Raw genomic sequence first — 18935 nt, forward strand, 5'->3', positions numbered from 1 at the left:
TACTATATATATATATATATAAAGTGGTACACAAGAGATGAGAAATTCGAATTCTATTCCAACACAATGTGTATACTAATTCTTATTAATATATTATTTAGGTGTAATGATTATCTATTTCAATAGAGTAATTATTTTTCCGCATAAAATACATAAAAATATTGGCTAAATTTTTAATATTTTTAGCAAAATAATTGATTTGACGAAGTAAAGTTCTCTCAAATCTTTTTAGCTTTTACTAAAATTAGACCCAAAAACAAAAATCTAAAAACTTAATAATCTTTTAAAATAATTTTTGTATAGAAATACCCCGGGAATAAGTAAGAATCCACGCGAGTATATCGCAATATATATTTACTTCTGTTTCATTTTAAGATGAGATAGGCTATATAATTTTATTTTTTTATTCCTCCTTGAGAGTTCTTATTTTTTTGCTCTCTCGTGATTCGAATTTTAAACTTACAATCTTCTAAATTAAAATGAGGAGTGAGCAGTATTCGAGAAACTCTCTCTTGTCAAAATAATTATAATACAAATTACTTCCTCAATCTCATTTTATTTGATATTTTTTTCTTTTTACTTCATTAAAAAAATGTAATTTTACTATAACTATAAATAAATAATTTTAATATTTTATTTTTACAGTTAATGAATGATTTACAACCACATAAATTAATTATATATTTAGATATTAGATAAATCAATGAGTTATCATAAATTCATAATTATCTAAATTATTTTAGGTACTACAAAGTTCTTTATTTATTTTTAAAATATCATACTAAGTCAAATAATACTACTCCCTACGTTTCACAAAGAATGACCCCCTTTCCTTTTTAGTCAGTTTAAAAAAGAATGACCTCTTTCCTTTTTTGGTAACATTTTACTTTTTGCTTTCCACGTGGCATGTTTAAGACCACAAGATTAAGGACAATTTTGTACATTTGACATAACTTTAATTTAAGACCACAAGATTCAAAAGTCTTCTTTATTTACTTAAACTCCGTGCCAAGTCAAATCATGTCATTCTTTATGAAACGGAGGCGTGCCAAGTCAAATCAGGTCATTCTTTATGAAACGGAGGGAGTATAAAATAGTAAATTCTGCATTTATTTTTATTTTTGGGATAATACATATATTGGACCTTAAACTTGGCTTCAAATTTTAACTTTGACCTCCAACTTTCATAGTGCACAAACAAGCACTTTAACTATCCAACCTTTTAATAAATAAACACGCGTGTCTTACCTGGCAAAACGCGTGATGTGCACATTTTTTGCGCGAGTAGGAGTGATTTTTGAGGCCTACAACAGTAAAAAAAATGCTGAAATGACAACTATACCCTTAATTAATTTATTTACTTTTTTAGTTCAAAAATGCACGTGTAAAGTGTTTAATTAGTTGGCAGCCATTGAGTGGCTCACTAATACATGTGGCAGCGTTTGCATTTCACGCTCTTGGCTCCAAAAATCGCTTGTTTATTTATTAAAAAGGTTGGATAGTTAAAGTGCTTGTTTGTGCACTATGAAAGTTGGAGGTCAAAGTTAAAATTTGAAGCCAAGTTTAAGGTCCAATATATGTATTATGCCTTTATTTTTTAAATATCACACCAAGTCAAATAATAATATAAAAACGGAGAGAAGATAGCCTTAAATAACCGTTTTCCCAGATTATTTGCACTCCTAAATAATTTGGGAATCTAAATAAAAAAAACCGTAACAAACTTTAAGCTCTCAGCGTAGTGCCATAGCAATACATACTTAACAAACTATTGTGCAGAAGGAGAGTGGCGAGAAAACGCACAACAGAGTATTTGCTGATCGATCAATCGACTGATTTTGAGAGAGGCGAAGCGCGTGATTAATTAAACCGTCAGTACACTGTGATCATCACAGTATAAGTACTAGTCGCAATGGCCGAAACCTCACAAAACGTGACTCCTACTCCTACTACTACTGCTGCTTCTTTCATCCCTCCGCCTTCCGTTTCTGTCGTCCGTCGTGAGAATACTGCCGTCTCCGCCATTGATTCCGTCGTCGTTCCATCCGTCGACGATCAGAAAGAACAAACGCCTGCAATTGCGTCTAGCAAAGGTAATGAATCATTAATGCGAGCGTTTTGTGTGTAATTTGAATTTTGACGATCGGAATTCGGAGTATATTGCATTGTATTGTATCTGTATGTGATTTGACTACTTGCATGTATGAATTTCGTGAGGTTTTAGGATGGAAATGGCGATTCAGATGCATTAGTTTCTTTCTCTGTTTGTGTTTTATAATTTTCTCGATAACTGCTTCATTAAGTTGATTGCGCTGCATTTTTCGTGCGGTTTACGGATGAAAATGGCGATTCAGATGCATTAGCTTCTTTTCTATTTGTGATTTATGATTTTCTCGATAACCGCTTCACTGAGTTGATTGAGTTGCATTTTTCGTGAGGTTTACGGATGGAAATGGCGATTCAGATGCATTAGTTTCTTTTTCTGTTTGTGATTTATGATTTTCTCGATAACCGCTATACTGAGTTGGTTGCGCTGCATATATATTCAATTATTTATCATCGCTTTTGAGAAATTTCATGTGATTTTTGTGCTCACGGGTTGATTTTGGTATTGTAGAAGGAGGTTTTGTTTAAACAGGCTACAGTAGAATTGCTGATTTAAACCTTTGTTTAGTCAATAATTGGGTTTACTTTTGAACTTATCCAGTGTAAGTGTACAATTGCATGGTCCAAAATACATATGTATTTATATGTATTGTATTTTACCCTGCGATTATTAACGTAGAGTGTTATCCTTTCAAATTGAAAATGAATCAATCAACTATGCCTAAATTTCAAATTATGTGAGACCAGTTTTGTATATCCATTTTGCTCTATTCCGATGTATTTTGTTCCAGTTTAGAGGATTTATTGAACTATATTTATATTGATTGTCAATCTACGATGTCCTTCCTCTGTTCTGTGAAGATGTGACTGTTTTTCTTGTTGTTGTTGCAAAACGCATATATAGATGAAGTAACATGAAGAGATAAAAAGAAAATACTAATGGAAGGATCTTGTTATTGTTATTGGAGTAGTTGGTAGGATGTTGAATGCTTGACGATTTCATGTTTATGCAGTGATCCAAATCATGCATAGAGCTCAGACTTGTCATCCTTTGGACCCTTTAACTGCTGCTGAGATCTCTGTGGCTGTGGCAACCGTTAGAGCTGCCGGTGATACGCCTGAGGTTTTTAATTAATCACCATCTCTTTTTCATCCATTTGTTGTGTAGAACAACCAAAAAAATATTAGTTGAACAACAAGACATCTTTTGCTCTAAATTTCCACTAACTCTTCTTGTGTCTTTTAACTTTTTGCAAAACATTTTAGGTCAGGGATGGCATGCGCTTTGTTGAGGTGGTTCTCTTGGAACCAGATAAAACTTTTGTTGCACTGGCAGATGCCTATTTCTACCCACCTTTCCAATCATCATTGTTGCCCAGAACCAAAGGAGGACTTCTTGTTCCTTCTAAACTACCTCCAAGGCGAGCTAGACTTATTGTTTACAATAAGAAGACAAACGAGACAAGCATATGGATTGTTCAGCTAACTGAAGCACATGCTGCTGCTCGAGGTGGACAACACAGGGGAAAAGTGATTTCATCAAAAGTTGTTCCAGATGTTCAGCCACCTATGGTAAGCACTTAACTCATGTTTAGAACTTCAAAAGATTAGAAGTATATGAACAGTAGATGCAGTTAGGTTACCAAAGAAATGATGTGGGAACTCTAAGTAAGAGCAATACAAAGTTCTTATTTATGTTTCTAGCTAAATGCTTTCACCCTGAGCTCTAATAATTACGCATGAATTTCAAGCATATTTGTGATGACATCATTTGTCATCTTTTGGTATTCTTTAGAATGTTCAGTTGGCAAGATCCACTAATTAATTTAAGAAAATTTTAATGTAGTGAATACCTCCACCATCCTAATGGAACATTTAATTGAATTTCCTTGTGGTAATTTTTGTTTCTTTAGTTTCTATCAAGTACACTGGATATGTTGCTGTTGTGGTACTATTAAGTGGTCTTAATACTGGTGTTCTAGAGATTCTAAACACTATGAAACAAAAGAGTCAGTAGGATTATAGGAAACAGGGAGAAAGCATATCAGCCAAATTGAACATTCTATTATGATTCCAGAAGCTGATCAAGTGTACCTATACATGCAAGTTGAGCAATTGATTCAATCCATAGATAAGTGGAGCTAATCATATTTTTTCTTTCCTTTCATAATGCCTTTACCTATTTGTGTATTTGCCCATCCTATATATATTTTTATTTTCTTATAATAATTCACTTATTCTCTCTTCTTAATGATGAACTGTGTTTTCTTTACCGTCATATGGAACATAGAGCATACTTATATACCAAAAGGAGAACAAAATTTGCATAAAAAGTTCTGCTTTAAGTTAACCCAAAACATGTTAAAATTTACAAATTTTTCTTTGGCTTAAGTGAGTTGTATATGTGTCATCTCTTTAGATTTCAGTAATCATCAGTTTTTACAAATGATCTCAACTTTGTTCTGAATGTAGGATGCACAAGAGTATGCTGAATGTGAATCCGTTGTTAAAAATTATCCTCCGTTTATTGAAGCAATGAAGAGAAGGGGCATTGATGACATGTACCTTGTGATGGTTGACCCCTGGTTAGTTGAAATATTCTTGAATTTTCCCATTTCAACCTTTAAGAACTGTTTTTAAAAATATCATTGCATTTTTACCTGAATATGTTTCCTACAGGTGTGTTGGTTATCACAGTGAAGCTGATGCTCCTAGCCGCAGGCTTGCCAAACCACTGGTATTCTGCAGAGCAGAGAGCGACTGCCCAATGGAAAATGGATATGCAAGACCAATTGAAGGAATACATGTGCTTGTTGATGTGCAAATCATGCAGGTGATAGAGTTTGAAGACCGCAAACTTGTACCTTTACTTCCAGCTGATCCACTGAGGAATTACACTGCCGGTGAGACAAGAGGAGGGGTTGACCGAAGTGATGTGAAACCCCTACAAATTATTCAGCCAGAGGGCCCAAGCTTTCGCGTCGATGGGAACTACGTACAATGGCAAAAGGTATATTCTTTTTCCAGTCTGATATGCAATGAAGGATTCTTTGTCTATATAATTAATGTGCCATTCTTTCACTTTATGTATGACAGTGGAACTTCCGAGTAGGTTTCACCCCTAGAGAGGGTTTGGTTATACACTCTGTGGCATATCTTGATGGTAGCAGGGGACGAAGATCCATAGCCCATAGGTTGAGTTTTGTGGAGATGGTTGTCCCCTATGGAGATCCAAATGACCCACATTACAGAAAAAACGCATTTGATGCAGGAGAAGATGGTCTTGGAAAGAATGCTCATTCACTGAAGAGGGTAAGTGACAATTCTATTTTTTAACTGTGCATTCAATTTTTAACTGTAAATGCTAATATAACTAAAACACCACTGCAGGGTTGCGATTGTTTAGGATACATAAAGTACTTTGATGCCAACTTTACAAATTATACTGGAGGAGTAGAAACCATAAAAAATTGTGTATGTTTGCATGAAGAAGATCACGGGATGCTTTGGAAGCATCAAGATTGGAGAACTAACCTTGCTGAAGTTAGACGGTCTAGACGACTGACAGTTTCGTTTATTTGCACTGTGGCCAATTATGAATATGGATTCTATTGGCACTTTTACCAGGCAAGAATAAGAAAATCATTATCAGGAAATATTCATTTGTTTACATGTTCTTAAGAAATCAGGTGACATTTAAATGTTCACATTTTATTTAGACCATTTCAGAGAATAGAAAGCAAGTAGAAGTAAGATAAGAATTTCTTGTAACTGTGGTCGTGTTTATGATTCTCTTATGCTTTCTAAGTGAAACTATATTTCGGTAATGCGAACAAATGTTATCCAATTTGCTTAATTGATCTAGATTCAAATAATGGCACTGTTATTTGGTCTATTTGCTTATGCTTCTATATCTTTATTCTTTTTTGGGGGGTGGGGTGTGGGGGAGAGTTGGAGGGCTTAGCCAAAGACAATGGTGAGTAGCAGAAGTTTTCATCCATCCCCCAGAACTTTCTTGATTTGTTCTCATCTATTATGTCTATGTATTTGCTGATCATAAATATGCTTAGCTCTACTAACCATTTTGAAATGATACGTACACTTTGTGGCTGCAGGATGGGAAAATTGAAGCAGAAGTCAAACTCACGGGAATTCTCAGTTTGGGAGCATTGCAACCTGGAGAATCTCGAAAATATGGCACCACAATATCACCAGGATTGTATGCACCTGTCCATCAGCACTTCTTTGTCGCTCGGATTAATATGGCAGTTGATTGTAAGCCAGGAGAAGCACACAATCAGGTATTTTGTTGAACAAAAGTTTCCTTGTGCATCTGAAAGTTAAGTAATTTCATATCTCCAGTTTCCAGTTCTTAACTTCTTTATTCTGAGTATTTCTCCAGGTTGTTGAAGTAAATCTCAAAGTTGAAGAACCTGGGAAGGAAAATGTTCACAATAATGCATTCTATGCCGAAGAAACACAGCTTAGGTCTGAATTGCAAGCAATGCGAGACTGTGATCCTTTATCTGCTCGTCATTGGATTGTAAGAAGCCTTACCTGACTGTATCCCCTTTCCATTGATAGAAACAGTATTTCATGTTGCTTTCCTAGCAAAGTCTGCTAAGATATTATGTACTCATAGTAGAATGTGATTCTTAAACATGACCACTGACTGTTGAGAGAGCTAATGTCCTTGGTCATATGACCAATTGTTGTGTCTTTTCTAGATTAGAAAAATTCTATTACAAGCATTCCCTCTCCCTAGTGCTGTAGCCATCAATTTGACTGTGAAAATTTGATTTGTAGGTTAGGAACACAAGAACATCCAACAGAACAGGTCAGCTAACAGGGTACAAGCTGGTACCTGGTCAGAACTGTTTGCCATTGGCTGGTCCTGAGGCTAAGTTCTTGAGAAGAGCGGCATTTTTGAAGCACAATCTTTGGGTTACACAATTTGCACCTGGAGAAGATTTTCCAGGGGGAGAGTTCCCTAATCAAAATCCACGTGTTGGCGAGGGATTAGCTTCTTGGGTTAAGGAAGATCGCTCTCTGGAAGAAAGCGACATTGTTCTCTGGTTAGTTTCTTGGCAACCCTCAAATTATGTTATTACATTAGAGTTGCAGGCTTCAGTTGTATTGCAAATCATCCACACTCAATTTTGGTTATTCTCCAGATCTGGAACTTCAAGTTCTTAGGATAATCCTTTGTTAAATATGTGTTTGAGAAGTTACCTATTCCTTGAAGTTCTGATCCACATTGTTTATCACAGGTATGTTTTTGGAATCACGCACGTTCCTCGATTGGAGGACTGGCCTGTTATGCCTGTCGAACATATCGGCTTTATGCTTCAGGTATTCCGGAGTCACAGATGTTATGTGCTTTTGTTATATTTTTGTCATCATCTAACTTCTGGTTATATATTGTGTTTACCTTTGGATGTATTGTGTTTGCCAATTTGAGTGCAATTACTCAATTCACTATATACTCAGTTGTCGTTAAAACCTCTCCAGTTTAAGTAATGTTTATTTCTGTCTGGTGCAGCCGCATGGATTCTTTAACTGCTCTCCCGCTATAGATGTACCTCCACCACGGGGATGTGACTTGGAAAGCAAAGACAGTGATGCTTCAGAAAATGGTGAATCAAAGCCCACTACTACTGGTTTGACGGCCAAGCTTTGAAGGGTTTTTGGTTCATAAAGTAGTCCTTTCGTATTGTCTGCTGCGCATACACACAACACGCGAACTTCAATTTTTTTTTTCTTTCAATAGAGTCCTGAAAATTGGTGCTGCCACATGGATATTGCTACTGTAAATGACATGTTTTAGCAAAGCATGTACTGTTCATTGACCTTGCTCATTCTTACTTTGGAAAACTAATATTTCTACGTATTCAATGCACAACCAACTTTCTACATGCGTGTTGATATTAGCTGTTGAATTTGGTGTGTTTTAACTTTTGATTATATGTGAATCTAAGAGATATCAAAGTCAGACTAACTGAACTTTGAAAAATGCAACAGCCTAGTAGCTTGTTCTTGGTGTCATCTAATCTTAGATTTAGTCTAATGACAGCTTAGTTAAAAAATAAGTTAAGGACACTATGTTCTGTTTGACAGATAGCATGAAGTAATATTTGACCAAATAAACATATAAATCATTAAACAAAAATGCAACAACAAATCCATTTTTAATCTAAACTCCTGAGATAATGCAGTAATAAGGAACTGCACTTCAGGCCAAAACTTCACAAAGAAGATGGAAATTTTGTACATTTCTATGTATATATAAGAAGATGAAATTTACAAAATTTTAGATATGGTGGAACACATCAAGATTTTCCCCACTCAATGGATTATTATTACTGAAATTTTCTTCATTCTTGATCCCAACATAAGGATACTGAATCAGAGAATCAATTTTGTTGTCAGCATCCCATTCCAACATTTCATTGATCTGAATTCCAGCAGAACTATAATGGCTAATCATAGTATTTGAACTGTTACTTGTACTCATTCTTGAAGTTGAGCTATCAGAAATATCACTCTCTGTTGTCATGTGTCCATGTTGGAAATTTGAGCAAAACCCAAAATCTTGATTCCCTTCAATTTGGTTGTGATGATGAACATAAGGTCCAATTGGATTCACATTTGCTTGGAACTCATACAGAAACAGAGGATCAAAGACTTGTTTACTCACAAGTTGGTTTCTTGAAACTTCTGTTAACTGTCTAGTAATTGCTTCACTGTTGAAAGATCTTTTACTATTGAAGTGAAATGGTTGCTCTATTTCAGCTGAGTTTGACATATTTGGGAGCAAACTTGAGGCCTTATCTGTATAATTTGTCTCATTTCTTACTTGATGGTTTTCACTTAGTGGCTTGTGGGTATTTGGATCAATCCCTTGCTTTATTAGCTTCTTCTTCAAATTTGAATTCCAGAAATTCTTTATCTCGTTATCTGTTCTCCCTGGTAATTTTGCTGCAATTTGTGCCCATCTGGCCCCAAAAAATTAACAAATAAACAATTGTCAAAACAACCCAAAAGATGAAGGGAAATTAAATAAGCAGAAGAAAAAAACACATTTTTTGTTCAAAATTCTTCTTTGGTCTTTATACAAACAACAACAACATACTCAGTGTAATTCCACAAGTAGGGTATGAGGAAGGTGGTATGTACGCAGCCTTACCATTACCTTGTGAAGGCAGAGAGGTGAATCTGATAAACCCTCAGTTCAAGTAAAGCATAATGAATTCACGTATGGAAAGAAAAATACAGTAATGCAAATGAGAAGATAACATATGAGTAATAGTTACATTTATCTAATAAGAAACAAGTATTAATGACCTGTTTCCAACAACTTTGTGCAGAGTAATGATCATATCCTCTTCTTCTTGTGAAAACATTCCTCTTTTAAGATCAGGCCTTAAGTAATTTATCCATCTCAATCTGCAACTCTTTCCACATCTTTGTAAACCTACAAGAATTTCTCACACAATCAAAATATCATCATTCCAATTCCATTACAATATACCAACAAAGGAGTCAATCAATGAAGGGTTGCACCCAGGAGTGTAACATAGACAGTCTATCCTAATACAAACATTAGTGACCTACTGCTTCCACGACTCAAACCTGTGACCTAATTGAAATTAATGAAATGGTAAGAATATAATACCAGCTAGCTTAGGGACTGAACTCCAACATCCAACACCAAATCTAGTGATATAATTGTACAATTTTTCATCTTCTTCTGGTGACCACAATCCTTTCCTTGTTTTTTCCTTAACAAAAACAGAGTGACGCCCCATTGGACTAGGATTTTCAAAAAAATTAATGATCTAATAAGAAATAAGAGTAGTAGATCATATTCAGGCTAATTACAAGGTTATAACTTTCACCAAGAATTATATATAATTTGAACAAGTGTGGAGTGATGTGAAAGTTGGAATTTAAGGTTGAAGAGCTAGAGAGAAGAGAAGCTAGGTGAGGCAATTAAGTGGTTTTTACGCAAATTTGGTGATGCCTTGTGGATTGTATATTAAGATATCTTTGGGGCTCTTTATAATTATTCCAACTTTCAAGGGGAAAAAAAAAGAGGAAGAAGAAGCTAAAGTACTATAATATTATAATATTATCTGTTTTGGGTCAAGTCTACACGTTTTTCTCAGATCATTAACAAGTCTTACATCTTATGTGTAGTTTATTAATTTTATATCAACAGTCCATGTAGGACTTTGTTTACACACCCCACACCTTTACATTTCACCAATTATTGGGGCATAGAGAGAGAGAAATGGGATCAATTTTATAATAGGGGAAGCAAATGCAAGTAGAAACGTACGGATTCAAGATTTAAGTTTTATGAGTTCAACTTATAAGCATTGAACCTATTATATTCTTAAAATTATGAATCCATACCTATTATACATTACAATGGTAATAAACTTCTTTAAATACATTTATACTCCGCGTTGAAAGTACTGAGTTTAAATGAATTTGTTGTTGCAACATTACTGAATACAAGCTTTATCTTTTAATAACCGACCAAATGACTATAAAATCATCGGTCTCTACTCTACTTCAGTTCATCATTTAGAATTATATGCAAAAGATTTTGTAACTTTATTTCAAATCTTATATATTTATTGAAAAAAATCACTAAATATATATGTATAACAAAATTTCACAACCCATAAACATTAAATTAAATTAAATATATAAACTTTAAATTCGAAATCCATCGATCTAAGAAATTATAGATTATGAGAGTTTTTTTATGAGGTGTCGGTAGTACGAGGATATATAGCTAGGGAGATTATATTGGACCATTTCTTTGTTTTTATTTGACACTCTCTTTTTTTTTCTTCTAAAAGATTCAGTATCACATTTACTGAATAAAAAGGAAGAATTACTTCAACTATCTTCTGGGACCATTTTTTTCGATAGGAAAAAGAACAAGTTTTTCAAACTTGAAGAAAGACGTTACGCAAGGTGAAATAAAAGAAAATTTAATGCATTTGGACGACTTTAGTCATTTATCTACATAAGTTTATTATGTGGTATCCATAACACATTAACTCGATTAATTCAGACGCCTACTTAAATTTATATGAGGATTTAAAATTAATATATACAATAATGATTGAGTTCATCGTCATGAGTGTCTGCTCCTTATTTAAATAAAATATTAATTTTCAGAACTCAAACTCGAAATATCTAATTGAAATTCAAAAATGAAGAAATATCATACATCGCGATCACATCAATAGATGGTTGTTGTACGTATATATGACATTTGTGGATGAGAGTGAAAATGAGCAAATATGAAGATCGACCGACAAAAAAAGTCTTTGGTCCTTGCATATAAATTTGACTCTTAAACCAAGAAAAACTCAAAAAGGGAAGGAACGTGAAAGGGATTTGGGTGATGTAATTTGGCTTCGTATAGTATACTTAAAAATGGATATTTTGTTGGTGGGACGAAAAAGGAACAGATACTAGCTACCTACCTATAGTAATTTTATAAATTGGAAATATTTCAAGTATATTATATGCTTGCTTGCATGCAAAGTCATTCTTAATGTGAAAAAAATAATATTTTCAAGATTCATTATTAGAACTTGAAAACAAACTCATACTATCTAGTACGGTCATTTTTCCTATTCAAAAGTTAACCAAATTTGTCCTTAAAGTCAATTATTAGTAGCGGAGCTAGCTAAGATATTCATTAAGGGGACTCGACCCAACCGCGAGACCAGACTCCAATGCCAAAACCCAACACCGACACCAATCAGTAGCTTGGTCGAGTCTCGGGTCGAGGGTTTGGTCGATTTGGGGTTGGGCCTGAGCTTGTGTCATTGTTCTGAATTGGAATCGGGTCCCAGGTCAAAGAGAGTCTCAAATTGGGAGTCAAATCTCTTGTTAGGGTCATGTTGGGGTTAAATCTCGAGTCATATCCCAAGTTGGGGCGGGTCTCGTATTGGGCCATATTGGGTCGAGTTTCAAGTCAATCGAGGGTCGATTGCGTTACAAGGCGGTAGGTTGAGGAGCTAAGGGTCAAGAGCATTTGGTGAATTAGGTGGTGGGGGCCGTGTGACTGAAAGAGAATTTACAAAAATGTTTTCCCTAGCTTCTTTTAATAGAAAACTCATTTTCCTTAAATTGGAAAAAAATTAATTTATTTGAAAAATGTTTGAGCCAAACAAATATGGAAAAAAAATAAAAATTACTCCCTACCAAACATACCCAAAATTGTATAAGAATTACTTTTAGTTCATAAAGGGCCCTACCTTGAAAAATCACAAGAATCATTGGTGACTTTTTTTACTTGGAAAAGATCAATATTACTTAACTTTGCTATTTTTGTATTGAATTATGCAGTACGTAAGATTACAATTTACAAATACTCCCACACCATACCATTTCATGTGACGTGTTTGACTAGGATAATGGGATACCAACTTTATAAAAAGAAAAAAAAATTAAACTTCTGATTTAAAATAAATCACACATTATAAATTATTTGATTAAAAGATAAATGAGAAATTTAAAGTGAATTACATAGTATATGCATCACCAATGCTATTAAATGGGGTTGCAATATTTCTGGAAGAATATAATATGGTTTTAGAGATTACTTTAGTAACAAATTAGAATGTGTATAAGTTCTATTAATGTATGTGTTGTCAATCTATATTACTAAGATACTTAGAACAATAACTTTGGAGAAGCTTGGTAAGAAATAACAAAGTTTTAAAGAGTATTTTCAAAACTAGAAACTTACAAACAGTATAGAAAATAGAATCTGAAGCAGATTAGAAATAATATACGAAATATTTTTCTCAAGAAGAAAATTGAGCCCTTCAAAGTGTTTCCGTAAGAAAATTATTCCCCTGAAGTATATCCGAGGTTAATGAAATATATCCTTCAGGATAGAACGATCTTACTCACCGGTGTATTGGTACCTAAAACCACGATGTATGCAAGCCACTCAACAACAGTAAAGTACACTAGAATTTGTTTGTGGAGAAGAAGAAGAAGAAGAAGTAGTTCTAAAGTTCAAAAAATTCGTTGTTTGGAAAGAGGAAACTCCTTTATTTTTAGACAACAAGGGATAATGTGAACAAGTGTTTAATTTGCCTTATCGGAAAAGTCAGAAGTTATAATTCTTTATAAAAGTCACAACTTTACGGAAAAGTTGCAACTTTTCATATAAGTCACAACTCTTCAGAAAAGTCACAATTTTTCATAAAAATCGCAACTTTTCATAAAATTCACAAATCTTCGTAAAAGTCGCAACTTTTCAGAAAAATCACAACTCTTCGTAAAAGTTACAATTTTTCATAAGAATCACAACTCTTCACAAAAAGCACAGCTCTTCCTTTTTCATTCATACCTTTTAAAACTCAGCAACATGTACATGAATTAGCTTACGGATATATAGAATGTGGAATTATAATAAGTTGCATTTCGAATAAGAGTGTATATATAAAAATATAAAAAATAAAAAGCGCCTCAAATAGGCATTGATGCATAATTATTAATCTAATTAATATTATTATTTTGTCATGTAAGTTTATAACTTGAATCCCTAAAATATTATTCCATGAAAATATTTCTTCATATAAGACTCTTTTCTTTCCCTCTCTACTCCTCTTTGGCATTAGGAGAAAATCATTTCCTCTCTACTCTATGCCTTAAATGTAGATTTTTCATTTTATAATTACCACGCACATCTAGAGATGATAAAATTAGTTCATGAAATCATTACTCGCTCAACCAACTCAAGTTTGAGTTGATTCTTAACTTGCCTATTTGCTAATTCAATCTAATTCATTTCAACCCATTAAAATTTAGTCTTATATCTAGTTCAAATTGATCCATGAGAAATTTTGTCAAAGTACTTGAAAGACATTGTTTTATTTAATATATGATATATATAACCATAATAGAAAAATAATAATACTCGTATTGGACGGTAGTTTTGATCCACATTTAAGCTCATTTCAGCTTAAGTAATTTTTGAGCGGGTTAATAACTCATCCATTTATTAACTCAACTCAGTTTAATCCGCCCAAATTCCCAATCTTTAAATCTTTGTGTAGAAGCTAACCACATGAATTTGAGATTGCAAAAGAAAAAAACAGATCTAATATATTTAAAGTAATTAGGGTCAGGGTGGTGGACCTATACTTGTAGATAATTAAAGTTGTGTCAAATCATAACTAAATTGGTCTTGATGATGGAGAATATGAAACTTTAGTAAACAAACAATCAATTACTAAATTGGAGGATTAGTGAAAGAATAGAGGGTTTTTTTCTTCTTAAGATACTCTAATATAACAACTTTGGACTTGAAGCAAATGGATTATTATGAAAGATGGAATATTGGAGGAAATTAGAAAGGGTTTGGGACCATATGGAATCTTAAAAGTAATCAAACTTTTTATAATAAGGATAGTAACCTTTGTTTGAAGTTAAGATGTAATTATTTGACCAGACATATCTTATGGATTATTATGAAAAATGATTATGTCACCGATCAGGGTTTGTAGTGGAGTGGTAAATACTCCTTCATTCTTAATCAGAGGTCTCGACCGATTTGAGTCCTTCTGGATACAGAGTCGTCTTTGTTAGGGATCGTTTTATCCCTCAATGTGGAACTTTTCGGCGTGATACCATATTTAGTCAGGCTCCAATGTGGATACCGGACACGGGAAAAAAAGAATGATTATGTCAACTACTAAGCTGCAGATGATAATTCTTTTGTTTTTTGACATTCAGTTTTGTGTTTTTGTTCATGCACACAATTTCGTTTTGAGTGTTTAGCTAACAACCAACATGTTACATATTTGGTCCTCTAAATTAGTCTTTGATTATATGGATTATAGTGAGAATTTAAGTGTAAAGTATATTTTATACTCAATTAGCATTGTGGAATATCAAAGGTTTTATATTAGAGCTAGAGTTGATATGGTTCATAAAAGTTTTATATTAGAGCTACAGTTAAATATGATTAGACAGGACATGTCATATTTATATAGATTATATTATCGGGGATATGACGCTAAATAGGAGAATATAGAGGTTGAAAAGTAGAGTCCAGAGTCTAAAGGGCAAAAAAAATTGACAAAAATTCCAAAAGGGCACATCAAAATTTTTTCTAACCAAAAGGGCAAAATCACTACTAACGCAGCGATTTTGCTTTGACGCCATTAACAGATCAAAATTGTTGCTAGGGCAGCGATTTTGTCCTATTTTATTTTATTTTTCAGAAAATCGTTGCCCATGCAGCGTTTTTGCGGAAAAAAAAATTATAGGCAGCGATTTCCGTTATTTTTTTAAAATTTTCAAAATCGTTGCTATTGCAGCGTTATTCCTTTTTTTTAAAAAAAAAAACAATCCCTGCCTTGACAGTTTTTTGGTGGAAAAAAAAATTTGTCATTTTTTTTTTCCTGAAATTTCTGCCAACTGGTCCACATCAAAATGACTAAATTTTTTTTTTTTAGAAAACGCTGCCTTGGCAGCGATTTTGGTGAAAATTCTTTTTTTAAAAAAACAAAATCGCTGCCTTAGCAGCGTTTTTTGTGGAAACTTTTTTATTAAAAAAATCTCTGCCAAGTGGTGGAAATCTTTTCTTAATATTTTTTTTATAAATATCGCTGCCAAAATTTTCACCAAATCGCGTTTTTTAAAAGAAATTTTTTTTTTAGTCATTTTGATGTTGACTAGTTGACAGAAATTTCAGGAAATTTTTTTTTTACCAAAAAGTTGTCAAGGCAGGAATTTTTTTTTTATTATAAAAAATGGAATAACGCTGCAACAACAACAATTTTGAAAATAAATAAAAACGCTGCAACAAGAGCAAAAATGCTGCACGGGCAGCGATTTTCTGAAAATAAAAATAAAAACAATTGGACAAAAACAGCGATTTTGATCTGTTAACAGCGTCAAAGCAAAATCGCTGCGTCAGTAGCGATTTTACCCTTTTGGTTAGAAATAAATTTGATGTGCCCTTTTGGAATTTTTGTCAAATTTTTTTACCCTTTAAGCTCCGGACTCTTGAAAAGAAGGCAAAAAAATTAGTAGATAGTCGAGCGGACGAAGCTAAGGTACCAGAAGGTTTCATCTGGATTCCCTTGGTTGAAAAATATATATGATTTTGCATTCAGTTGTATTTTTCGTACCATCAATTATATTTATGTTATAATTGACTGGTTGCGTAGGAAAGAAACGTGGGGTAAAATTAGGATTCTAATGGAAAAGGAATATGTATAAAAAAGGTTTGTGCTCATGACTATTGCATTAAATTTATTTTAGGTAGAAAAAAATCGAAGCAATATAAAAGAAAATGCATTAAAATCTCACTAAATTAATATTCGGTAAATTAATAATCTCTGTAAGATAATATTTTTATATGATTTTTATTTGAGCCAATGCAAAAAATCACTCATTTTTATAAGATAATAAGATGATATATTTTCAAGAGATGCCTATATAAATATATGGTCCCGTTAATACCATAAATTACTAATTCTTATAATTTAGTGAAATATGATTTTATTATGTTTTGTTTTTTGTTAAAATTTAGGCATAATACATAAAGAGGACCTTTAACTTGGCATCAATTCACAACTATGACCTTAAACTTTGCTAGTGCACAAGTAGACACTTCAACTATCCAAAAATTTAACAATTAAACACTCTAATCCTACATGGCAAAGTGCGTGAAACACACTTCAATTAGGCGCGTCAGTGGTAAAAATAAAGGCCCCAACAGTAAAAAAAATGCTTAAATGACACTTCTACCCTTAATGAATCTCTTTCATATATATATATATCCTTTTTTTACGCTTAAATGACACTTCTACCCTTAATGAATCTCTTTCATATATATATATATCCTTTTTTTACGCTTAAATGACACTTCTACCCTTAATGAATCTCTTTCATATATATATATATCCTTTTTTTACGCTTAAATGACACTTCTACCCTTAATGAATCTCTTTCATATATATATATATCCTTTTTTTACGCTTAAATGACACTTCTACCCTTAATGAATCTCTTTCATATATATATATATATCCTTTTTTAAATCAAAATCTCACTTTACTCTCTTCTTTCTAATTTCTTCAACAGCTTTTTGCCATTTTCCTCTCTTTCTTCACAATTTCTTGAACAATTTTACCTTTGATTCGAAGGATGAAATGTGGGAACTTAGGTTAGGATTTTGTAGAGAAGAAAGAGGAAAACGTTGTTCTCCGTTATAAGCATAGGGTCAGAGTTGTTAATTGATATTTATTTTGTTTTTATTTTCAGTTTTTTAATTGAAAAATTCACGTGTATTTATTTTAATTAGTTGGCAGCCACGTAGAAGCATTTGTATATCACGCACTTTGCCTGGGATATACGAGTGTTTAATTGTTTAAATTTGTGATAGTTAAAGTGCCTACTTGTGCACTGGCAAAGTTTAGGGTCATAGTTGTGAATTGATGCCAAGTTAAAGGTCCTCTTTATGCATTATGCCTAAAATTTAACACTAGTTGAAGATCATCTCTAACTTTTCTTATTGCATCCAAAAGTTCTGATGTTGCCACGATCAAATCTTTTTGAGTGCATGTGGAAATGATCTCTTTTGTACTCGTATAATGTATTACGTATTTGATCTATCATAGTTGGTTTTGTGACACCTTTTAAATGAGAGTCATTTTTGGATATAGTTTTAAGAAATTTCCTGTGTTGCTTATATAGTTTATTTTCTCACCATCATATGTTGGATGTTTTTACTAAAGATACAATGAATAATAATTGATTATTAAGAAACAATGAATATTATGTACAATGAATTTATTTATACAATAAATCATTGAATTCTTGAATTTATTTTACAATGAATCATTTAACAAAAAAATATATTACAATGAATCATATGCATACATTGTACTTTATGTATAATGAGTTTTTTGTATATGAATCCAGTAAATAGGATACTTAATTTAGCAAGATACAATGATTTTGATAAATTTAGTTTTATGTAAATTCAGTTAATATGATACATAAATTATTAAGATACAATGGTTTTAATGTGATCAAAATTAACCTTAATTGAATCTCAAAACACTCTTTAAATTAAGGGAAATTGTATGAAATAACAAACTATTAATTCAAATTAAATGTTATAGCCATAGTTTATTTTAATTGTAATTCGCAGCAAACATCCCTTTTTGTCATCTGATTCGATATACAATTAGTCATTTTATACATTTCGGTATAAAATGTATAAAATGCGTTTTTGTTTGTATAAAGCGAGAGAAAAATATTTATACAAATACAAATACATATATTTTCATCATATACACTTATTAATTACAAAAATACAGATCTTATTATACAAATTACAATGTATAAATGAATTTATACAAAACTGAACAACTTGTATAAAATTGGATGTTTGTAGCGAATTATACAAATCAAAAGCTCCATAGCAAACATAAAATTTGCTATGGAGCGCAATTATGCATAGCTATAACATACAAATATGATTTTTATGTTTGCTATATGTGAAAGTTGCTCTTAAATTAATAAATATTAATTTATCAATTAAATAATACCTTTATAAAATAATAATATTTTATAATCTTATCTATATTAATTTAGTGAGATTTCACTGAGGATAATAATTATAATATAGATATTAATAAGGAAATAGAAAAACATGATAACTTTTAGTTTATGCAATTTTTCAGATAGAGAATAAGGAAAAAGAACTGAAAATCCGAGACAAAAGATAAATGAATTCCTTTGCATTTTAATCTTTTTAATAA

At 32.4% G+C, this 18935-nt stretch overlaps 2 protein-coding genes across 2 annotated transcripts; one reads left to right on the forward strand and one right to left on the reverse strand.

Annotated features, from left to right (window-relative positions):
* The first annotated feature begins 1696 nt into the window (after positions 1-1696).
* On the forward strand, positions 1697-8001 carry LOC102586593 (primary amine oxidase-like). Its single transcript, XM_006347369.2, has 12 exons — positions 1697-2093; positions 3120-3229; positions 3373-3678; positions 4579-4691; positions 4786-5116; positions 5203-5418; positions 5497-5733; positions 6222-6407; positions 6509-6649; positions 6913-7181; positions 7377-7458; positions 7649-8001. The coding sequence occupies exons 1-12, from the start codon at positions 1913-1915 to the stop codon at positions 7784-7786; spliced, it is 2310 nt and encodes a 769-aa protein (XP_006347431.1). The 5' UTR covers positions 1697-1912; the 3' UTR covers positions 7787-8001.
* Positions 8002-8264: 263 nt separating this feature from the next.
* On the reverse strand, positions 8265-10186 carry LOC102586930 (transcription factor MYB86-like). The gene is made up of 3 exons (XM_006347370.2): positions 9782-10186; positions 9451-9580; positions 8265-9101 (listed from the first exon to the last, which is right to left on the reverse strand). The coding sequence occupies exons 1-3, from the start codon at positions 9912-9914 to the stop codon at positions 8417-8419; spliced, it is 948 nt and encodes a 315-aa protein (XP_006347432.1). The 5' UTR covers positions 9915-10186; the 3' UTR covers positions 8265-8416.
* Positions 10187-18935: the final 8749 nt, after the last annotated feature.

The sequence above is a fragment of the Solanum tuberosum genome, unplaced genomic scaffold (assembly GCF_000226075.1).
Source record: "Solanum tuberosum cultivar DM 1-3 516 R44 unplaced genomic scaffold, SolTub_3.0 scf00087, whole genome shotgun sequence".
In the NCBI taxonomy this organism is placed as follows: Eukaryota; Viridiplantae; Streptophyta; class Magnoliopsida; order Solanales; family Solanaceae; genus Solanum; species Solanum tuberosum.